Consider the following 23,329-nt stretch of genomic DNA (forward strand, 5'->3'; position numbering starts at 1 on the left):
GGCTCACGGGCCCAGCCGCTCCGCGGCACGTGGGATCCTCCCGGACCGGGGCACGAACCCGCGTCCCCTGCATCGGCAGGCGGACTCTCAACCACTGCGCCACCAGGGAAGCCCCATACTAAGTGTTTTGTATGCATTATCTCAATTAATCCTCAAAACAACTCCTTAGGTAGATTTTGCTGTTATGCCAATTTTAAGATCAGGAAACTGATAACTAATTTACTTGACCAAGGTCACATGCTAAGAAGTGGTAGATGAAGTAAGATCTGTCTGAACTCCAGAGCCAATTGCTTAGTCACATTATACTGTTTTATATTTACTGAATAAGTCCTTGTTGAATGAATGAATGTTTTGCCCTGTGACTTACTGGCTTTATATATAAGCTATCCCCTCTCTTTAACTGGATTATAAGCTCTTCAAGGATAGGAATTTTGGTGCTTCACTTGTTAGCATCTCTCACTGGAACTTCATGGTACCTTAGAGGGGCTGTCACTGACGCTGTTTTGTCCCTCTTTACACTCCCCATTCTGACAGTCTCGTGTGCTTGGAGTGGGGTGCATAAAAGTAGTGATAGGATATAGGTGGGTGGCTGATGTTGAGGAGTAGCCATTTAAAAAAACTTTTTTTGGCATGCCATGCAGCATGTGGGATCTTTAGTTCCCTGACCAGGGATCGAACCCGTGCTCCCTGTAGTGGAAGCACAGAGTCTTAACGACTGGACTGCCAGGGAAGTCCTGAGGAGTAGCCAATTTGATAGGTAAGTGGTGAAAGAAGCTACACCAGGAAGTAGTATAAGGCAATGGTTAAAAACCCTGGAAAGCTCTGAAAGCCAGAGCTATGAAGCCAGAGACCTATATACTGTATGAATCTACTTATATAAAACTCTAGAATAGACAAATCTAATCTACGGTGACAGAAAGGAGATTAGTGGTTGCCAAGGATGGGGAGATTGACCGCAGAAGGGCACAAAGGAACTTTTAGGGGCAATGTTCTTTATCTTGATCAAAAGGTTGCTTACATGGGTATATACATTTGTTAAAACACATGGAACTATACACTTAAAATAGATGCATTTAAAAAGAGTAAGAGCTCTGCATCTATATTGCCTCGGTTCAAATCTTAGTTTTGCCACTTTTGAGTTGTGTGATTATATCAAGTTACTACTTAACTCATCAGTGCCTCAATTTCATCTGTAAATGGTGATCATCTCATAGGTTAATGAGGAGGTGGGGTGAGTTAATCAATGTAACGTGGTCAGAAAAGTGCCCAAGTCAGGTAAATGCTCTAACAATGTTAACCATCATTACTGTGTACTCACTGATCACCTCCTACTCCATAATCTTATTTCCCACACCCAATTTAAGCCATTTGTGGAGGAGAGCTGTCTGGTGGGGGGCGGGGGTAAGAACAAGTCTAGACTAGTTCCCAGCAGTGACAGCAGGACCCCCAGTGCCCAGGTCCTCAGATGTGGGCATGTTGGAAGCACAGCAGGGAGACCAGTGAAGGTAAAGCAGAGTTGAAGCCTGGGAGAGACCTAGGAAAGAGGGTTGGAGGGAGCAGGTAGGGGCCAGAACATGCACAGCTTTTTAGATCTTGGTTAGGAGTTTGGATTTAATTTTTAGTATAATGGGAAGCCATCGGAGGATCTGAGGAAAGGAGAGTGGAAAAATCTCATTAAAGCTTTTTTAAAAAAATTGCAGTATAAAATACATTCAGAAAGACACACAGATCTTAAGTGTATTTTTACATCTGTATGCACCCTTTTAGCCTCCATTTAGATTTAAATGTAGCACATTCCCACCATGTAACCACTATTTTCTCTCACAGTAGATTAATTTGCTTTTTCTTGAACTTTACATAAATGGAATCATAAAGTGTATACTCTTGGTCTGGCTTCTTTTGTTCAATATTTTGTGAGATCTGAAGCAAAAATTCCAGAAGTTTCATGGATCCCGGTCTAAGTATCCCTGCACTAAACTGAATCCCTTAAGAACCTTTAATGAACCTCATTCTATTAATCTGTATCTCCCGAGAGTGTTGAAAGGTGCCTAACATATACAATAATTGTAAAAATTATTGCAAGTTGTATATAGTAGTTCTGTCTTTTAAAAGTTTGTTACATAGTATTTCCTATATGAATATACCACAGTTTGTTTATCCAGGTTTAACCATTCTTTGGCTGCCACAATTTGTTTATCCAGGTTTAACCATTCTTTGGCTGATAGACATTTGAAGTTTTTGACTATTATGGATAAAGCTGCTATAAAAATACTTGTACTTGTCTTTTTATGGGACATACACACTCATTTCTCTTGGGAGCGTATTTGTTGGATCAGATTTGATTTGTTTTTAAAGGATCACCCTGACTGCTGAGAATAATGGGTTTTAAGTAAGCAAGATTGGAAGTAGGGAAACCAGTTAGGAGGCTGTTGCAGTAGCTAAAGAAGATGATGGTGGCTTAGACTAGGGGGCAGTGGTGGAGAAGTGGTAGATACAGAAGACTTTGAAGGTAGGGCCGACAAGACTTGCTGATGTAGGAATAAGAGAAAGAAAGGAAACAAGGATGACTGTAAGGTTTTTGGCCTGAACACCTTGGTAAAAAGATGAGGAACTCGTTCAGAAGTTTGTTTATGGTCTGTTAAGTTTGAGATGCTTTTTAGATACCCATGTGATGATGTTGAATTGACAGATGGTGATTCTGAGTTTGGGCTTGGTGGAAAGGTCTGGACTGGAGATAGAAATGTGGGAATTAATAGCATATAGGCAGCATTAAGGTCATGGATCTACCTGAAGTGATCAAGGAGAAGAGAGTAGGTGGACGCAGAGAGGGGCCCGGGACTGAGCCCCTAAGGAACTCTAATGTTAGTGGACCCAGAAAAGGGGCCTGTGAAGGAGTAGCTGGTGAGGTGCATGGGTCCTTGGTTCTAGGGAAAAATGATGGTCTTTCCTCAGAACTTGAAAAATATATACAACTTTTCTCTCTAAGAGTACAAGATTTCTATTTTAGTAATGGATAAGTAGAGAGTATGCAAAGTTACCTTAAAGAGAAGAGATGGCTCCCTGCCAGCAGGACTTGGCTATAACCTAATTGAAAATATTAACATATTTCAATAAAGAATATGTCAACCTGAAGACAGGTCAGCAGTGAATGCTAGCCAGTAAAGGGAGAGTCCATGAGGCCCACATGGGCATAGCCTTTCCAAGAGCCATCCTGGAAAGAGTGCCTTAACCATCTGAGTTAGAGTAGTCCAGCATTGGCAAGGCTGCCCATAGCTTAGAGATGGGGGTGGAGAACTGTAGCCAAGAAGAGTTTTCTGAACCCATTGGCACGACTCCTTGCTGGGGATGGCCAGATGCCATTAAAGATACAACTACTTCTGTTCAGTTATGTCATTGTGCATTTATATGTTGACATTATTATTCTGATTTGGTTTAAGGGAGAAAATGTGCTGGACATGCAGACATGAGTTTTCCTTCAGTCTGAGTGACAGTTAAATTCCTCACTATAAATTAATGCTTATGTATTATGGTTTTATATTTTAGTAAATTGTAAAGTTTGTTGGCACAAAACAGTATTTCCAAGATGTAGCTTTGGAGTATGCAAAACTCCAAAGGCCCACATCCTTGTCAGTGGTAAATTCAACACCACAAATGCCATCTGTGAGGTTGCTTGGGACACAGCCTGCCAGCCCTCTCCATGTAACATATCCCAGCATTTTGAAACCTCCATGTTTAGGAGAACAGAATCACATACTATTAAATATAAAAGGGATCTGATACAGCATCTAGTCCAAGCCCCTCATTTTCCAGATGAGAAGACTGAGGTTCAGAGAGGCAGAGAACTGGACCAAGAGCCCACAGCTTATTGGAAGTGAGAACCCAAGTCAGAGCCCCTGGTCAGTGCTCTGTGCAGATAACCCAAGACCTTACCTAGAATAGGTAGACACATTCAGTATGAACATCCCCAAAGCACCCTGCTCCCCGCACCTCTGGAGCAAAGATTTCACCAAGTGGTATGTCTTGGATCTCTAAGCCCAGGTTACTGGTACAGGGGCAAAGGAAAGATGGAAAGATAAAGGAAAGAATTGGTAAGAGAAAGTGGGGAAGAGTACTGAGGGAGTTCCTTTTTGAGTCATTGGAGCAAATAAATGGAAGGGGAGATGCCCACTTGGTCAGGACTGTTAAACTGCTTCAGCTTCTCCAACCTCTGCTGTTGCCAGCAGAATGGAGGAGAGGGAGGTCTGCATTGGAAATAAATAATCTGGACTGTTTCTGGAAAGAGATGGCAGGGATCTAGGAGTTTCTGCCTCTGGCAGTTCGGGATAGAAACCACACCTTGTTATTCCTGCTTCCTCTAAAACAGCCAGGTAAACTTGGGAGTGTGAGCACTCCGGATTTGGGAGAGGGTTGTGCAAAGGAGTTTGGCTAGGAACCGTGAGGAAGGGGAAGGGAGGCGATCTGAAGGAAGAGAGAGCCCCTGAAATTCGTCGGTCCTGCCATTCTGGGATTGGGCCGCTGAGGAAGGGGCTGCCTTGTTCAACATCTCCCTGTTTGTCTTCCCACTTGCCTCCCTGATACCAGTTTTACTTTCCTTAGATCCTTTAGTCTGTAACTAGAAGGGGCTGGGAAGGGGCTGTGTGTCATCTCCAGCTGTCCCTGTGACAGCCCCCCTAGCCCCGTCAACACTTCTCCGCGGAACCCCGAGTTCCTCCCCATCCTCTTTTCTTCTTCCACCGCCCCCCCCCCAACAATGGTCTCTCCCGATGCTCAGTGGCGCTGGGGGGTGGGGGGGAGAGGGCGGAGGCGGGGCCGGAGCCTGCTGGGGGGCAGGTCTGCGCTGCCGCTTTCCCTGGTACCCGGAGCAGTCGCTGCTGCCGCCAGCCCCACGGCCGGGACCCCCGCCCTCACCCGGACTCCCTTATCCGGGGGACCCAGCCCAGGTAAGACCCCTCTCTCAGTCTCTCGGCTCCACCCCGCCCCGGGCAGAAGCATCCTCGCCTTGCCTTGCAGCCATTTTATCCTCCGATGCTTTGCTTGTGGGAAGGGTGACCGTCCCTCTTTAAGGCTGAGGGAATTGGTGGTGGTTTGAATGGACGTTTATTGTGGTTGCTGTGCTGATCAGAGAAGGAGAGAAAAAAACATTGTGTATATATATATATATTTCATATATTTATATATATCTAGGGAGGAGGGGTGTTTTTCTCTACCTTAACCAAGTCCCTACCTACCCTCCTCAGATGTTAACGGGCTGGGGGGTTGTAAGGTGGAACAGGGTTCCTTCAAACTCCAATTCCCAACTCATCTTCCCCCGCCTCCTTGCCTCCCCCCATGAGTGATAAATGACCTTGGCTGGGGCCAGAGAATGGATGCTGCCTCAGGCTGTGCGCCTGGACTCGAGTTGCGCGGGGGTGGGGGTGGAGGAAGGGCAGGAGAAGGAGGGAGGGAAGGGAATGATGAACGGGAACGCTGGGTAGGTAGAGGTGGTAGATGAATAGGCTTAGGGGCACGGATGGCGGGGGATGGAGGCAGTTGCTCCGGGGTGGGGGGAAGGGGTGTTGAGTAGGCACTCGTCCAGCAGCAGAATCAAGGGTGAGGGGAGGCGCTCAGAGAATCGGTTCAGTCAGTTCTAGGGGCTCGTCTCTTGCACCAGAGCGGAGCGGGATGGGGACGGTCGCCACAGATGATGGCAGGGGCAGTCTCTGCGCGTGTGCGCGTGGATTTCTCCCCCTGCGCCCCTGCCTTTCTGTATTCCGTCTTGGGCATTCTCAGCTGACACCTTGATCTTCTTCCCTCAGATACTCCATCTTCCTAACCCTAGGGTAGCATGTAGGGAGGGGAGGTGCAGCCTTGGCTGCCCTGGGGTGGGGACCGAGGCTCAATCACCCAGCTGTAATGGGGAGGGGTGCTCCAGAGCCTGTTTTGATAAGTGACTGCTTCTTAACGACCTTGTCACCTGGGCTAGGGTGGGTTGGGGAATCCAGGTGGCTTCCAAAGTCAGGGGTTTTGATGGGGGGAGGGGGCTTCTGGAGCCTCCCCCACTTATCCAGGGCTGATTCAGTTATCCTGAAAGGAAGCTTTTGCTCAGAGTCTCTCCCCTCCCTCCATCCTCTGCAGAAAATCTCCTGGGCACATTTTCCAGTCAGGTGAAGCCAGCCAACCTTAAAGGGCCCTGTAACCCTGAATCTTGTCTCCTTTAACCTCCACCTCTCCGAGTCCTGTCTCCTCTCCCACAGGCTTAGCCACCCTGTGCTGCTTTGGGGGCTAAAAATAACACCACTTCCTCACCAGCTCAAAGAATTTGTCTTCCTTCTGTCCCTCCTGACCTCCTGGGCTTGTTGGCCCTGGGGGAGCTGGCTGTTGAGCCATCATATCCTGCTGTGGCTCTGGGGGCCTTCTCTACCCTTCCCGTACCTCTCAGGGGTGGATAGTGTTAACAAACCAGGGGCATGGCTCCTGGTGGGTCCATCTGCCTCCTTCAGGGTTTGGAGGGAGATTCTAGTTGGGAAAGAAAGGAGAGGCAAGCAAATTGCATGCACGAAGGGGATTCCACTGTTCCCTTTCTTTCATGGGGGATGGTTTGGGTCCTGAACCACAAAGAAAAGAAGGTGATGAAGGGGTCACTGGTTCTGGTCATCGAGGTCCAGTGCCCACGTCTGACCTGAGGGGTAGGACTCTGCTTGCCAGTGCTTCTTTCTGAACTACATAGCATTACTTACCCCCTTTGCCAGGGCCACCGTGTGTGTGTGTGTGTGTGTGTGTGTATGAGATATTTAATGAAGGCCCTGTGCAGGATGTTTTTAGGGGAATGATCTCTGATCAGAATCTAGTCCTGCTTCCTCTGCTTCTATGAAAGAAGAGGGGGTTCTCCTATGCCTGCCTTTGGAGGATGTCTTTTGTGGTGGGGAGGTCCAAGGCCCCCTTCCTTCTACATCAGCCTCCTACGCAATGCGGTATTTATGGACTTCCTTTTCCTTGACTCCTGAAGGAGGAGCAGCAAGGATTAAGGGGGATTAGGAAGGGAGGCCATGGGGGAATGAGGTTCAACTATAGACCTTAGACCCCTATATTGGAAATGTATGTGTTTGATCAGTCATTTCCACTCCCACCCCCACCAGTGAAAGGGGGGCCTATTTATGACATCCTGAAGGAAGGTGGCAATAGCCAGTCATCACCTCTTTCTTAGATTTTGATCTGCCTTTTTTTCCATGACCTTAGGTTCTGGATCTCCCTTTTTGTGAGTCTTCCACTGTTTGTCTGGAGGGAGACAGTGTGGGTCCAGCTGCTGGAATTTGTTTGAACACAGACAGAGGGGTCTTGGGACTGTTTGGGGAGGATACAATAGCATCCAAGTATGACTCCCCTGCTTTGCCCTTGCTGCTTGCTGCTTCTTTCACATTTTTCAATCTAATAGGAAGGAAGGAAACTAATAGAATGTCTATTGTGAGATTAAATTCTCACATCAACTTGGAGAAATAGAGATTGTTATCCCCAATTTAAATAGAAGGACTCTGAGGCTTCGAGATGTTAAGTGACCTTCTCAAGATCAGTTAGTAAATGGCAGAGCTGGGATTTCAACTTATGTCGTGTAACTGTCATGTGGTTTGCACTGAACCAGCTTTCTCCTTGCCAGTATCCCTTTCTGTTGCTCACCCTAAAGAGCATCCACAGGGCTTTTGTTCTGGCATCTTGTGAAGGAGTAGAGGGCATCTCCGTACATTATTATCACCACGAAGAGTAATAACTAATATTTATTCATCAATTTTTACGTGCCAGGTATTATGGTAAAGAGCTTACACACATTATGTCATTTAATCTTTACTTTTCCCTGCTTAAATAAGAGGTAACTAAGGTTTGGAGGTTCAGAGACATGCCCATGGTCACTTAGCTAGTAAGTGCTGAAGCAGGAAGTCAAACCCAAGTGTGTCTGACTCTGGAAGCTGAGCTTTCACCCACTGAGCTATGTTGGGAGAAGACCCCTCCCTGTAAGGCCTATAAACATGAAACCTGAGGGAAGGACTGTGGAAGCCCCACCTTCAGATGCCATCAGTGGGCTGAAGGCAACAGGTTGGAGGACTTGGAGGACTCAGTGCTCCTTCTCTACCTTCTCCCCAAGCTCCACCCCCAGTAAGAAACCCAGACCAGACTGGAGTAGGGAGTTCTGGTTTCTCTATTTCCTTTGGTGTTCTTGGCAGGTTGGTGGTAAAGCAAAAGGTCTGATCTTGATGTGGGGCAGGGGGTTGGGAGAAGGGCTCTGGGTCGATGACTGTGACTTTGGAGCAAATCCCATGGGTCTGGTCTCCAAGGTCAAAGTAAGGGGGCTTATACTGAATGGCCCATAGTAGGCCCAGGTGGTCATCCCTTTTTACCGAGTGGGACTTGAGGCAAGGAGACCATCTCTGTAACACATGGCCCAGGTGGGGCTCTGTGTCAGCAGGAGCCCTATGTTGGCCTTCTTTAGTGTCTTAGGCCTCACAACCTCCTTTTTCTCCCTCTTATTTTTTTCTAGATCTCCAGAGGCTCCTGGAAAAGAAGTAGCAGGCTTTTCTGAGTTATCCTGGCTCCCCAGCTTAGCCTCCGCAACCTGGCTCCCCCTCCCCTTCCTGTTCCTCCTCTCCCCTTCTCCCTTCCCAATGCACCCAACTGAACTGGGTGTGGGCCAAAGCTCCTCTCCCTCCTCTCCCCTCCTAAACACACACTGGCCAGGCCCTATATTCTCCTATTCTGTGCCCAAAGATACTCGAACACACTTCATCTAAGTAACAGGGGGACGGGGTCTTTCTGACTCCATGAGTCCTTGAGCAAAATCTGAATAAGGAGTATAGGAGATCTGGTGAAGTATTCCCAAAGCCCCATCATGGAAGAGGGTTTCAGAGACCGGGCAGCTTTCATCCGTGGGGCCAAAGACATTGCCAAGGAAGTCAAGAAGCACGCAGCCAAGAAGGTGGTGAAGGGCCTGGACAGAGTCCAGGATGAATATTCCCGGAGATCCTACTCCCGCTTTGAGGAGGAGGACGATGATGATGACTTCCCTGCCTCTGCTGACGGCTATTACCGTGGGGAAGGGGCCCAGGATGAGGAGGAAGGTGGCGCATCTAGTGATGCCACTGAGGGCCATGACGAGGATGATGAGATCTACGAGGGGGAATATCAGGGCATCCCCCGGGCAGAGTCTGGGGGCAAAGGCGAGCGGATGGCAGATGGGGCACCCCTGGCTGGAGTGAGGGGGGGCTTGGGTGATGGGGAGGGCCCCCCTGGGGGCCGGGGAGAGGCACAGCGGCGGAAAGAACGGGAAGAACTGGCCCAGCAGTATGAAGCCATCCTACGGGAGTGTGGCCATGGCCGCTTCCAGTGGACACTGTATTTCGTGCTTGGTCTGGCGCTGATGGCTGATGGTGTCGAGGTCTTCGTGGTGGGCTTTGTGCTGCCCAGTGCTGAGAAAGACATGTGCCTGTCTGACTCCAACAAAGGCATGCTGGGTAAGATTCTCAACGAGCACTCTAGCCCCGTCCTGCCCCAAACTCTGGAAACACTCCTGTTCCTGAGAACTGCTCCTGTCCTCACCACTGGGCTCCTAAGGACCCTGCTCCCAAGATGTCCCCAGAGGGTTCAGGGTTCCTCTGCAAACTCCTCACTCCCACCCCCTCCTCTGGAGGTTGGGTCATGGTGAGGTTGCTTGTGCAAGAGAGGCCTGAGGGAGGGCAGCTGTGCTGGGGCTTGGGCCAGTGGTTGGGTGGTGGTCTGCTTAGTTCTGCAGGAGTTGGCCATGGTGGGATGGGCCCCCATTTAATGTTTCTTCAGAGCCTTCTCTCTTGTTATTCTGATCCATTCCCCTTTTGGGGGGAACAAGAAGTCAGTATCCAAATTCCTTGGTTTACATGAGGAGAGTCAGTTTGGGGTGGTGGAGGGAGGGGAAGAATCCTTGGCCTTCAGCCAGGGAAGCTGGTCACACTTGCTCTTGGTTAGCCTTGGGAGTGTTGAGGGGCCAGAGATTGGTCTTTAATGGCCCTTCCTGATGGGGACCCGGAGGGAGGAAACCCCCTAGATTCACTCAGAAGGGATCAGGTCTTGCTCTGTCGCCAAGTTGCCATGAGATCTTGGGCAGTTCCCTTCTCCCTGGGGCTTGGCTTGGGCCTGGGTAAAATGCAGAGTTTGGAGTAGATGACTTTTAAGATCAATTCCAACTCTGATTTTATGAAGGAAGTAAGAAACAGGAGAGTTTTAGGACCAGAAGTATTGGAGCTGGAAAGAGTAAAGGATGGATTTTGTGTGTGGGATTTCCTGGGAAGATTGAAGCAATGGAGCCTCTTTTCCAGGGAACATAAGAGACACCTCCTGCTGCTTTGAGGGCATCACGGCAGAGAGAAGAGAGGGGACCCTGGGAGGGTCTGGGAATCTAGGCAGATCCATTCCTCATTCCAGGCAAGCCAGAGATGGGGGTGTCACGTATGTGTGTGCGTGTACATGTGTGTGCGTGACAGCAAGAGCGTGAGAAGTAAGAGCAAGCAAGAAGGAATGAGGGAAAGAAAGAGGAGAATTCTAGGGATCTCCCATACCTGCATCCCTGCCTTTGAACCCCTGGCCTGCAGAGATGGCCTTCCATTTTTGCTCACATAATTCATCTTCTCTCACTTGCTCTCATCTCTGGGTTGACTAGACTTAGCTTCTAGAGGTCCTTCAGATCCTCCATCCATGCTCCTGCAGTTTCAGCTCATTTAAATATTTGGCAAGTGGAAGAATTGAAATATGTCTGCTCATACCCCTTCTGCCCCTGTTTTCCTCCTTCCAGGCCTCATTGTCTACCTGGGCATGATGGTGGGAGCCTTCCTCTGGGGAGGGCTGGCTGATCGGCTGGGTCGAAGACAATGTCTGCTCATATCACTCTCAGTCAACAGCGTCTTCGCCTTTTTCTCATCTTTCGTCCAGGGTTATGGCACTTTCCTTTTCTGCCGCCTCCTTTCTGGCGTCGGGTGAGTGTCCACTTCCTAAGCCTCTGGAGAGCAGGGCTGGGTCTTGGTCACTGTTATATCTCTAGGGCCCAGCACAGTGCCAGGCACACCAGATGAACCTCAAATATGTGTGAGTTGAATGAATGAATTCCTTTCTCTTCCCACCATCTTCAGGCCAGCTTCTCCCTGTCCAGGACCTGTCTACCTTGCCCAGAATGCCATTCCATGTGTGGTTCACTCCTGAGTCTTCCACCCTATGCTTTAGTTCCATTCTGAGCCTGGCTCCATGAAGAGGCCAAGCGGGTCTCAGGTTCACCCCTGGGTACCTGTGGACCCTTGAGTTATCCCCTTCCCAGAGTCTAAATATTTCCTACATTCAATAACAGACCTTGTTAATACCCCCACCTGCCAGAACCCTGAAGTCTTGACCCACCCAACTCCTACACTTCCTCAGCCACCTGCATGTACTCTCTGCATTGTCTCCAAGCTCTTTTCTGGCCTGCTCCCATATATGTGCCCTCAGATGCCTCTTTGCTCTTTTTCCTTTGGGGATTTCCCCTCTTTTCTGTAATTATCTTCCCTCCTTCCAGCTCTTCAAGATTCAATGTTTGTTCCTTCCCATTCCCCGAGACCTGCCTGCCTGTTTCCCAGATTCCCAAGGATGAGTGCTTGATGGTTGGTGGTGAGGGAGCTTATAGGGCACGTGTGAGAAAGAGTCTCTTTAAAAGGTCCGGGGGCTTCCCTGGTGGCGCAGTGGTTGAGAGTCCGCCTGCCGATGCAGGGGACGCGGGTTCGTGCCCCGGTCCGGGAAGATCCCACATGCCGTGGAGCGGCTGGGCCCGTAAGCCATGGCCGCTGAGCCTGCGCATCCGGAGCCTGTGCTCCGCAACGGGAGAGGCCACAACAGTGAGAGGCCCGCGTACCACAAAAAAAAATAAAAATAAAAAAAAATAAATAAATAAAAGGTCCGGAAGATGAAAGGGACTTGGGGATCCAGAGCACTGGGGCAGGGAGGGGATCAAGAATATGGCCATTTTCCAATGCTGAATTCTTGCAATGCCCTCCAGGATTGGAGGGTCCATCCCCATCGTCTTCTCCTATTTTTCGGAGTTTCTGGCCCAGGAGAAACGTGGGGAGCATTTGAGCTGGCTCTGCATGTTTTGGATGATTGGTGGAGTGTACGCAGCTGCTATGGCTTGGGCCATCATCCCCCACTACGGTGAGCAGCCCCCAGAAGATGCACCCCAGACTCCCTCCTCTCCTGTGCTCCCTGTGGTAGGACCTTCCAGCCTCTGGCCTCTCTGCTGATGCTGTGACTCTGTCCCTGCCAGGGTGGAGCTTTCAGATGGGGTCCGCTTACCAGTTCCACAGCTGGAGGGTCTTTGTCCTCGTCTGCGCCTTTCCTTCTGTGTTTGCCATTGGGGCTCTGACCACACAGCCTGAGAGCCCCCGTTTCTTCCTGGAGGTGAATGGGGCTGGGCCTGGGCTGGGGGAAGGGCAGCAGGGGCTTCTGTATTCAGACACCCACTGTGGGTTTGGTTTGGTCCTATGCGGCTGCTTTCCTTCCTCACAGGGTCCAAGGTCTGGGGGACTCTATCTTGCTTCCTTTGTCTTAGAATGTATTTCCAGAGGAGTTCTGTGGGTGGAGAAACCATGGGACCTGCTCAACCATGGGTGGCTTAAGGTTTTGCAGGCAGAGGTCCTGGCCCTGGCCCTGACTTTACAGTTCAAAAGAGGATCTACTGCCTACTCCTTCCCCCTCCAACTTTATTTATCTTGATCCAGCAGGGTTAGGATGCTGCCCCTTCTCTGACTACATGCTTGCCCACCATCACCATTTCCCTTGTTTTCAGTTTTCTCTTTCCATTAGACCAGGGGATTCCCTAAGACCTGGGTTAGGACCCTGGATTCCCCCACTCTTGCCCAAGTCTGATGATGTCTTGCTGTACTCCCGCTAGGGCTCTTCCAGAGTGGATGATGGATGTGCCCATAGGTCACACAGAGGCACACAGGGGTTGGGGGTAGGAGCCTTTTCGTGTCCTGTGATTCCATAAGCCAGGTTGAGGGAGGGGGTCTATAACCCTGGGTCAGGGAGGGGCTAACCTGGATGTGGGGATTGTGTCTGTGGCTCTAGAACGGGAAACATGATGAGGCCTGGATGGTACTGAAGCAGGTCCATGACACCAACATGCGAGCCAAGGGGCATCCTGAGCGAGTCTTCTCAGTAAGCCACAGTCCTCCCCCTCAGTCCTCCAAGCCCCCACCTGGCCCCTCTTTGGATACCTCCCGCAGTCCCCATGCACCTTCCTAGGCAGCTCTGGCCACACTCTCCCTCAACGAGATCCCTCAGGGTATCATGTCCACCTCCTGCCTCCTATTTTGCTACTGCGGGAGAAACTGAGGTACCTGGAAGGGGTGGAAAGTACAGACTGTGTGACTGCTCGCTCCTTCTCTTGACCCTAGGTAACCCACATTAAGACAATTCATCAGGAGGATGAGCTGATTGAGATTCAGTCAGACACAGGGACCTGGTACCAGCGCTGGGGGGTCCGGGCCTTGAGCCTGGGAGGGCAGGTAATGGGTTATGGGATGGTGGAGAGAAAGAAGGGAGTGGGAGAGATGGAGAGGAAGGCAGAGCTTGAGCCTGGGTGTGGGGGTGATGCGTGAACTGAAGGGAGGTGGTAGGGCAGAAAAATGGGGATCTTTAGGTGCTAAAACTACTGGCTAGCAGCCACTGTCTGACTTTGTCCTGTTTCACCTAGGTTTGGGGGAATTTCCTCTCCTGTTTTGGTCCAGAATATCGCCGCATCACTCTGATGATGATGGGTGTGTGGTTCACCATGTCGTTCAGGTGAGGAGGTGGGTGGGGCGGGCGGTATGTGGGGGATGTGATGGTTTGTGGGTTGGGAGGGAGGTGGAGAAAATGCAAGTGAAGAGGATGAATAATGAGAAAGGTGCTTTTCAGAGCCCCTCTCATCCTCCACCCTATACTTCACTCATTAATCCAACAAACTTATATTACAGGCTGAACAGTATTAATTTCTGTTCTGTGCCAGGTACTCTGATGGGATGGAATAGATGTGGTCCCAGTCCTCATGGAGTTTACATTTTGGTCCGGGAGCTAGAGAAAACTAGCTGTAAAGCAGTGTGATGGGTGCCACGGTGGGGGTAGTGCTTCTGGAACACATGAGCAGGCTTTCCAGCCCAGATCTGGGGTGGGCTGGGGAGGGGATCTAAGTCCTAAAGGATGAATAGGAGTTAGATAGGCTGAGGGTGGGATGGGGAGACTGTTTTAAACAGAAGGAAGAGCAAATGCCCGGGAGGTAAGAAATAGTATGGTGGGAGGGTTAGAAGAACCTGAAGTCCCCCAGAACCACAGCAATTGGTGAAAGATGAGATGAGGTGAGAGATGAGGCTGGGGAGGTGAACAAGGTCCTAACATGAGCTGACTTCTCTATTTCGCCCTCCTTCTGGACTGCGTGTCTCTGATCCTTGAGCCCTGATTCCATTGCCCTTGACTCTTCAGCTACTATGGCCTGACTGTCTGGTTTCCCGACATGATCCGCCATCTCCAAGCAGTGGACTACGCAGCCCGCACCAAAGTGTTCCCTGGGGAACGTGTAGAGCATGTGACTTTTAACTTCACCCTGGAGAATCAGATCCACCGAGGGGGACAGTACTTCAATGACAAGTATGTGGGGACTTTTACACTTCACTCCTTCCACCCCTTCTACCCTTTGCCTCCTTTGTGAGTCTGGGGATTTGGAGACAAGGTGTTTGGGGGCAAAGAGCCATGGTTCTCCTCAGCGCTGCAGCTTCCTGTTACTTCACTAAGGAACTGAGTCTTGGGAGGAGGGTATAAGGATGAGGGGAAAGTGGCTGTCATCATCCTGGCCTTACAGGTTTATTGGGCTGCGTCTGAAGTCAGTGTCCTTTGAGGACTCCCTATTTGAGGAGTGTTATTTCGAGGATGTCACATCCAGCAACACTTTCTTCCGCAACTGCACGTTCATCAACACCGTGTTCTATAACACTGGTAAGGTGGGGTGGCTAGTGGCTGACAGACTAAAGGGTTGGGTGGATCTTGAGCCACGGAAAAGGAGCCTTCTTCATTTCCTAACTCAGTGTTCTCAAGCTGAGCTCTCTGGAGCCTTGGAGGTGGTATGGGGGCCTATTAGCTACTACCAATAATTACAAAAATCTAATGGAAATTGAACATTTTTCTGTGATAAATAGAACATCTGACAAAAACATCAAGTTTCTTTGCCTTTGGCTAGAATTGAAACAGCTCAGTGTGGTGATATTAATGCATTTTTGAAGAGGGCAAAAATCATTCAAAACAGTGTCCTTGGGAAACAGAAAAACAATAAAAGGGATATTTGGTGGAGAAAAGGGAGTCAGTGTCTTAATCCATTTCTTTAACAGTGATTCTCAAACTGTATGCACATGAAAGGCTGGTTTTGTGAGTTAGACTGAGGTTTCCCACCTCTAAATGGAGTACTGGGTGAGTTTTCCCACCTTGCAGGAAAAAATAATGGATAGGATTTTTAATGATTTTTAATATTTTGCTCAGCAATTTATCCTAAACTCATGGCATTGCTACTGCTTATAGTCAGCTAGAGCAGACAAAAAGAATGGACGGAGAGAAGCAGATACTATCAATGAGAAAACTGGGAAACAGCCAGCCACACTGTTTCATTTGGTAGACTACGGTCGTTTTGTGCTGTAAAGAGTTCTAGTTCGCATGGTGATGTTATCTGATGCTTTGCCTTGAGTGCCCTGAATGATTCTGAGGGCCATCCCAGCTAAACCCCTCAAAGGCAGAGCCCTGAGCATAAGCAGTGGCAGCCTCCCCCTCACATCTGCCCTGTCCGCCTGTCTCGGCCTTTGCCCCCAGACTTGTTTGAGTACAAGTTTGTGAACAGCCGTCTGGTGAACAGCACATTCCTGCACAACAAGGAGGGCTGCCCATTGGACGTGACAGGGACAGGTGAAGGCGCCTACATGGTGTATTTTGTCAGCTTCTTGGGGACGCTGGCTGTGCTTCCTGGGAACATTGTGTCTGCCCTGCTCATGGACAAGATTGGCAGGCTCCGGATGCTTGGTAAGGCGGGGAGGCTGGCTGGTGGTGTGTCGGAACTGTTTAGGGGGCTGGGGGAAGGGGAAGGCTGTCACTGGGCTTCTCAGCTTAGTCTGTGGAAAGCTTAGCCAGAAACTAAGACAGAAGGTTCTGTCTCTCACGTCTTCTGCTTGGGGGTGGCTGCAGGACAGGGAGGGGTCTGGTGGGGAAGCTCTTCTGGGGGTAGGAGGTAGGCAGAATAGCAAGTTCAGGGCACAGGCTTTGAGGTCATCGGTTTTGAATCTCAGCTCCACCGCCTACCTTGGGCAAGTCACTTTACCTCTGTGAGCCCAGCTGTCTCATCTGTGACATGGCGGTGATGACAGTACCTGTCTCATGAGGTTGACTTATTAGCAGTGTGTGTAAACCATCAAGTTGCTTGGCCCATAGCCTGCACTGAAGAAATGGTTGGTACTGAATTGTTAATAAGACAATTATAAGGGAGGTTGGGGATGAGTGGAAAGCCTTTCTTTTGGGTACCTTGGCAAAAAGAGAGTCTCATCCTGGGCTGTGCTCAACGCTGGTCGACAGGACAGTGTGGGCTGTGGCCAGGCTCATGCTGCTTTCTCCTTCCCCGGCTCTAGCTGGCTCCAGCGTGATGTCCTGTGTCTCCTGCTTCTTCCTGTCTTTTGGGAACAGCGAGTCAGCCATGATCGCTCTGCTCTGCCTTTTTGGGGGGGTCAGCATTGCATCCTGGAACGCGCTGGACGTGTTGACTGTTGAACTCTACCCCTCGGACAAGAGGTAGTTGGAGTGTGGTAGGGGCAGGGCAGCAGGTTTAGCGCTCAGAGGACAGGACAGAAATGGGGTGAGGAAGGGGGCTGATTGGGAAAGGCATCTTTAGGGGTGAAAGGGTACATATTCCCCTTGAGTTTCTCCTCTACAAGTTGGTAGCTTTTATATTCACTCCTTGAAGTCTTAACTATTAACCTAATTTTTTGGTGTCCTTTCCCCCTTGCCTCCCAATTTATCTGTATTCCCTGATGTGCATCCCTCACCTCTCTAATCTCTCCATCTTTCCTCTCCCTCTTGGACACTGCCTGCCGTCTCTCCTTCACTTTCCCACCTACGCACCCTTCTCCCACAAACCCTCCCATGCCTCTTCCTTTGTCTCCCTCCTGGGCCGGGCCCCTGCATCCTGCGTGCTGCGCTGGGGCACTCCTGAGCAGGACCACAGCCTTCGGCTTCCTGAATGCTCTGTGTAAGCTGGCAGCTGTGCTGGGGATCAGCATCTTCACGTCCTTTGTGGGAATCACCAAGGCCGCCCCCATCCTCTTTGCCTCAGCTGCTCTTGCCCTTGGTAGTTCTCTGGCCCTGAAGCTGCCCGAGACGCGGGGGCAGGTGCTGCAGTGAGAGTCTCTGGGGCTTCGGGGGTGGCAGGCACACTGTGAGACCAACAATTCCTTCTTCCCCTTCCCTGCCCTGCCATCCTGGCCACAAAGAGCCCTCATTCCCCACTCCCCGCTCCCGTTTGGTGTCTTAGCCGTGTGTGCGTGTGTGTGCGTGTGTATGTGTGTGCACGTGCGTGACCCCGTGGGCAGGGACTACAGGGAAGGCTCCTCCATCCCAGGTTTGGGGTGCAGCCCTGTCCCCCACCTCCTCCCACCCTTGACTTTGCCCAAGAGAAGCCTTGTTCCCACACTTCTCCCCAGTGTTAGTGAGAGGCCCTTGCTCTTCCCGGCGCCTGGGACTCTAGAACAGGCTTCCTGCCTTCCCCCTCATTCCCTCTGCCTGGGCCCTGGTGAAAGCACAGGCGTGTGGCTATGCCGGAGGCGGGGGCCTAGCGTAGACCACGGACCAAAAGAACTTAGAGTCGTAAGGGCGTAAAGTGCCCTCTTACGCCTCCTGTTGGATGCTGGGGGAGTAGCAATAAACCTCAGCCCCCTGGCCTCCATTTCCTTCTCAATTTGGGCTACAAGTAAGAAGCCTGAATTTTATGAAATTAGCTTTCTGATTCTTATTTATTTATATATTAAGTTCTGAGGCAGCTCAGCAGGACTGTGTGTGTGAGTGCTTGTGTACATTTATGTGTGTGTGTGTGCGTGCTGTGAGGTGGGGGTGTCGTTATACTGTCCTCAGATACAAGCCAAGGGTAACTTCAGTGGACACACACACAACCCTGCCTCCCACAGTACCTCCCCTAATCTTGTTTCTGTGCCGGGCCTGGGTGGGAAGAGCCCTAGGCCAGGCTGGGATAAGAGTCCCACAGTCTAGGGAGAGCTGACGGCACCTGACAAGGTCCATCTCCTCCCCTCCTCTCAAGAAGCACAGGCCTCCTCTGGAATGAGAGGCTCTACCCGCTATAGCACAGACAGGCACAGCACAGCAGCCCTCCCACCTCCAACCTGTCCCCTCACAGGCAGGGGAGCGGGGGAGGGAAAGAAACCAGTCATATGGTCCAACCAGCAGATCAAAAGCACAAGGAGCTGGGGCGGGGCAGGAACTGGGGCCTTCCCAGCAACTCCTGTAAAGTGGGAAGAGTTTAGGCAGTAAGCCAGGGACCCCTAATGCAGGGACCAGAAGCCTCAGTCGCCCCGTCTCACCCTTTCCACAGGACAGCCCCTGTAGGTTAAGCTGCCCCTGCCCCATCCTACTCTGTGTGGCTGCTTTCTTTGGTGCCCCCATTCCCTCACCGTAGCTGTGATGTGTCGTAGTTTTTAGCTGTTTGTAAATGTTAAAAAAAAGTTAAAAGGAAAAAAGTGAAAACAACAATAAAAAAAGAAAATCCAAATTCACCCTCCTCATGCCGCGTCTGGTGCCCCCCTCCCTATGGTCACTCCCATTTTGTAACACTGAACCAGGTGGTGACTGTTTAACTCTTTGATGTCTGTGCTCAAAGGACTGCCTTCTCCAGTGCCCAGTGTACGAGTGTGTGCCCTCTTCCCTCACCCTTCACTTGCTGGACGCAGCCCTCTCCCCTGCACCCCCGTGGAGGGACACATCCATCTCCCTTACTCTCCTGGGGAACCCTAAAACCAACTCTGTTGATGTAAAAAATGAAAATATTGATGAAAAATAAAAAGGAAACAAATCCTTAAAATCTGTGTCTGCTTCTTTGCCTCTACCTACGTCCAACTCTGAGACAGTCCTGGGAGGGGAAGACGGTGAGATGGAAAAACAACTCCTCTCTCTCTAAACTGAAGGCCAGAATAACATGATGCATCACATTTACTTCCTGAGTTGGCCTCTCTATCCTGATCTTTCCATTTCTACAGATGGAGCGCCCCCTCAGTCTCCTAGATTTGAAAACTTGGGGTAATGTCCTACAACTCAATAGCAAAAAAAACTAATAACCTAATTAAAAAATGGGCTAAGGACTTCAATAGCCATTTTCCCAAATAAGACATAAAATGACCAATAGGTATATATAAAAAAATGCTCAATGTCACTAATCATCAGGGAAGTGCAGATCAAAACCATAATGAGATACCACCTCATACCTCTCAGGATAGCTATTATATATATATAAAGTGTTGGCAAAGATGTGGAGAAACTGGAACCCCTGCACATTGTTGATGGGAATGCAAAATGGTATAGCCACTCTGGAAAATACAGAAGTTCCTCAAAAAATTAAAAATAGAACTACCATATGATCCAGCAATCCCACTTCTGGGTATTTATCCAAAAGAATTGAAATCAGGATCTTGGAGAGGTATTAGCACTCTCATGTTCATTGCAGAATATCACAATGGCTAAGATGTGGAAACAACCTAAACGTCCATTGACGAATGGATAAAGAAAATATAGTATGTACATAACAATGGAATACTTGCCAGCCTTAAAAAGAAGGAAATTCTGCTATGATAAACCATGAGAACATTATGCTAAGTGAAATAAGCAAGTCACAGAAAGACAAATATGCATGATTCCACTTTATCTAAAATAGTCAAATAGAATCAGAGTGGAATGTTGGTTACTAGGGGCTGGGGGAGAAGGGAATGGGAAGTTACCAATCAACAGGCATAAAATTTCAGTTAAGCAAGATGATTAAGCTCTAGAGATCTGTATGACATTGTACCTATAGTCAGTGATAATGTATTGATAGTACACTTAAAAAAATTGTTAAGAGGACAGATCTCAAGAGTTTTTGCCATAATAAAATAATATTTACAAAAACATTTAAAAAATCTAAAAACTCCAAAAATGAAAACAAATAAAAACTTGGAGTAATATTTCTTGAGAATAGAACCAACTTTCCTCCAAATCCTTTTGTGTTTTTTAAAAATATAGATTCCAGATTCCATTCCTGACTTGTGGAATCAGAATCCTTTTTTGGAAGAGAGTTGACCTAGAATCCACATTTTAAACAAGCTCCCGTGGGAATTTTTATCTGTGAGGAAACCTGAAAAGTACTGCCTGAGGTTTACCATCGACGCTCCTCTCACTCTAGTCCATTTCTGTTCTAATCAAGCCCTTTTCTGACTTTTTAAAAATGGTAGCTCTCAAATCAACTCCTTTCCATTTCAACAGCTGACCTCTAGGTCAGGGTTCTGCCTTCACCATTGGTTAATCTCTGTGCCTCCTATTTCCTTCGCCAACCCACTTACACATCACTGCCAGATCAATCTGCCCCAAAATGCTCTTTGGCATCCTTTCCTCAACACCCTTCAATGACTCCCTACTGCCCAACCAGATGCAGTCTAAACTCTTTAGCCAGAAATGGTTGATACATGTTAACCAAGCTTTCTCTTTACTAAGTTCCATCTCCACATTGAGATCATCAGAAAGTTGCTTATCTAGACATTACTTGAGCTTCCCTCAGAATTATGACAACATTTGGAAGGCTCATAAGAAAAAGGGCTATGCAGGGCTTCCCTGGTGGCGCAGTGGTTGAGAGTCTGCCTGCTGATGCAGGGGACACGGGTTTGTGCCCTGGTCCGGGAAGATCCCACATGCCGCGGAGTGGCTGGGCCCGTAAGCCATGGCCGCTAAGCCTGCGTGTCCAGAGCCTGTCCTCCGCAACGGGAGAGGGGGGGAAAATGGCAGAAAAAGGGCTATGTAAAGTTTTCTCCCCCTTCTATACTAATTTCCCAGATTATAATCTTTTCACTGCTTTAGTGTTTTGGTTTTTTTTTTAAGTTTTTTTTCTCACAAACAAATGTAAATCCTTTTGGAAATGGACAGGTTGATAGAAAGCCAAACATTCCCCAAGTCTGAAGTCCAAATGTGTCTAAATGCTGTCTTGTCCAATAACTCTCTGCCCAGTCCAGCTTCTATGCCTTTGCTTGGGCTCTTACCCCAGCCTGCAACAACTTTCCTTTCTTTTCTGGTTTAATGAAGCCCTTCCTGACTATGCTAGGCTTCAAGTATCTTTCTTCTCCCAAGAACATCTGTAGCACTGGTTCAACAGGCCTTTAACTACACAGCAATTCACCTCATATGATAATTTCTCTTTTAATGTACAGGATTACTTGCAACTCACAAGGTCTGGTGGTTCCTTAGTCACAACTTAACACGAAACAACTGGGCAGCTTTTCCTTAATAGTCCAGGGCAAGAGCAGTAGTGAGTGATTGTATGCTTTCCTTAGGTTGACCTTGATGTGAAAAGAATTGCTGTTTCCAGAGAACCTGTATATGCCGGTTGAATGGGGCCCAGGTCCTCAACTCTTACAAATACCAGACTGTATTGAAGGGAAGAAGGCCCCAGTAGTTTATTCTCACCCAACCCGTTTGGATTCCGGTCCTCCCTCTGTCTCAGGGTTCAGGGAGTTCCTCGAGTTTTCTTGCTCCCGCCCAGGCAGGGGGGGCTCGTGTCCAGTTGAGGGTTCTCCCTCCACTGGGCGGGGGTCCGCGCTTGTATGGCCAGGGCGTGGACCGGCCCAGCCAGCTCTTCTGACAGCGCCGCGTGGACCAGCCGATGCCGTTGCAGGGGGCTCAGTCCCTCGAAGCGAGAGCTCACCACGGCCACGCGGAAATGGGTTTCACTGCCTGGTGGGACCGCGTGGCCGCCGCTCTCATTACGCAGCTCCAGGACCTCGGGGTTCAGTGCCTGCTCCAACTTTGTGCGAATGGCGGCCTCGACGGGACCGATGGCCCCTGATCTGGCGCTGCCCCGGGACACACAGACGCGGCCAGCCATGGAGAACAGGCTTCCGACCAGGTGCCCACTCAGCATCAGCTACGGCAGAGACAAGGACGGGAGCAGTGAGGGTCAGGGCCTCGCTCCTGGTGAGAGACCAGTCTCTCAACCACCCCAGCCCCCGCCCCCCGGCCAACGTCCACACTGGGTGCCCGCCTAGACGCGACAGTGAGACGCGAGGCACCGCCTCTTTCCTCTGTGCGACGTGGGGGAATCTGGCCTCCAGCCGCGAGCAGCTGAAGGGAGGCGGTGGATTAGAGAGAGCCCACGCGCGAGGCACGTTCCTTACTAAGGGGATTCGCAAAGAATGAGCTGGAGGTTGCAAGGGTAGGGTATGTGCAACTCCGGGCTTTTGGTTGAGCCAATGTCCCTGTGTCCCCTCTGAACCCCAGGCTGGGCCCTTTCTACCTTGCACTCAGTCTTCGCTACCGCAGTTCCCACTCAGGGCCGAACTCCTGACGTTCCGGGCGAAACGCACACTTCGCGTCCTGAGGCACGCTGGGAAATGGAGTCCTCGCTACGCGATAGACCGGGCCGGCACCACGTGGTGCCCTGAGGGTTCTCGGGAACTGTAGTCTTTACTTCCCCCGACTCGTGAGGTCGTGGGAGGCTCTGAACCCGAGTAATTGTAAAGAAAACGGGAACTTCTGTGCAATTGATATTGAGATTATTCGATTCATTTTATTGACAATACATCTTGTAGATCATCTAGCCCAACACCTTTATTTTACATACAAGAAAATGGAAGTCCATTTCATTTATTGAATACATAATTATTGTGCGCCAGACCAGTCCTGGAGGCTGGGGAGGTAAGACAGGCCCTGTCCTCAGGCAGTTTACAGAACACTGGAGAAGACGGACCAGTGAGCGGACAGTTGCAGTACTGTGTGCTAAGGGCTGTGATGGGACTAAGAGCAGGATGCTAAGGAGGCATGTCGTCCAGACTTGGGGGAGAAGAGAAAACTTAAGGAAACAGTTTACAAGAGGCAAAAAAAATCCCTTTCTCAGCCCCTCCTAGTGTGGTAGCTGCACGCGCAAAGGCCGGGAGGAGAGAGAACTTTGGGGGAATAGTTCCTTTGGGTGTAGTTAGATATGGTTGGAGCCCACGGGGCAGAGATGATGGTGATGGGAAGCTGAGTGAATGTATAGGCCTGTGGGGAGAAGGCCTCCTTAGGCAGTTTTGTT

The 23,329-nt window shown here is 49.7% G+C and overlaps 2 protein-coding genes across 6 annotated transcripts; one reads left to right on the top strand and one right to left on the bottom strand.

The window, feature by feature from the left end:
• Window positions 1-4,936: 4,936 nt before the first annotated feature.
• BOLA1 (bolA family member 1) lies at window positions 4,937-22,649 on the bottom strand. 5 transcript variants are annotated; one of them, XR_003679504.2, is made up of 4 exons: window positions 22,553-22,649; window positions 21,727-22,183; window positions 16,546-16,691; window positions 4,937-5,109 (listed from the first exon to the last, which is right to left on the bottom strand). XR_003679504.2 is itself a non-coding variant. In XM_055084355.1 (3 exons), exon 2 carries the CDS (start codon window positions 22,178-22,180, stop codon window positions 21,767-21,769), a length of 414 nt encoding a protein of 137 aa, XP_054940330.1. In that variant the 5' UTR covers window positions 22,181-22,183; window positions 22,553-22,649; the 3' UTR covers window positions 16,350-16,687; window positions 21,727-21,766. The 5 variants fall into 5 exon arrangements, 3 of the variants coding, with proteins under 3 accessions (XP_054940330.1, XP_054940329.1, XP_007114483.1); XR_448227.3 differs by having other exon boundaries at window positions 4,937-5,114; XM_055084355.1 differs by lacking the exon at window positions 4,937-5,109 and having other exon boundaries at window positions 16,350-16,687.
• Window positions 8,191-19,245, top strand: SV2A (synaptic vesicle glycoprotein 2A). Its single transcript, XM_028488891.1, has 12 exons — window positions 8,191-9,476; window positions 10,787-10,967; window positions 12,014-12,165; window positions 12,278-12,411; window positions 13,081-13,170; window positions 13,410-13,520; window positions 13,709-13,797; window positions 14,473-14,637; window positions 14,849-14,982; window positions 15,844-16,050; window positions 16,650-16,809; window positions 17,235-19,245. The coding sequence occupies exons 1-12, from the start codon at window positions 8,855-8,857 to the stop codon at window positions 17,416-17,418; spliced, it is 2,229 nt and encodes a 742-aa protein (XP_028344692.1). The 5' UTR covers window positions 8,191-8,854; the 3' UTR covers window positions 17,419-19,245.
• Window positions 22,650-23,329: the final 680 nt, after the last annotated feature.

Source organism: Physeter macrocephalus, chromosome 4 (genome assembly GCF_002837175.3).
Source record: "Physeter macrocephalus isolate SW-GA chromosome 4, ASM283717v5, whole genome shotgun sequence".
Lineage (NCBI taxonomy): Eukaryota > Metazoa > Chordata > Mammalia > Artiodactyla > Physeteridae > Physeter > Physeter macrocephalus.

What these genes read in the sequence shown, in the direction of transcription:
- SV2A (XM_028488891.1), top strand. Translation starts at nt 8,855, where the DNA reads ATGGAAGAGGGTTTCAGAGACCGGGCAGCTTTCATCCGTGGGGCCAAA. An exon ending in CACCGTGTTCTATAACACTG is followed by an intron (nt 14,983 to 15,843) that starts GTAAGGTGGGGT and finishes CTTTGCCCCCAG; the next exon opens with ACTTGTTTGAGTACAAGTTT. An exon ending in TGGCAGGCTCCGGATGCTTG is followed by an intron (nt 16,051 to 16,649) that starts GTAAGGCGGGGA and finishes CCCCGGCTCTAG; the next exon opens with CTGGCTCCAGCGTGATGTCC.
- BOLA1 (XM_055084355.1), bottom strand. Translation starts at nt 22,180, where the DNA reads ATGCTGAGTGGGCACCTGGTCGGAAGCCTGTTCTCCATGGCTGGCCGC.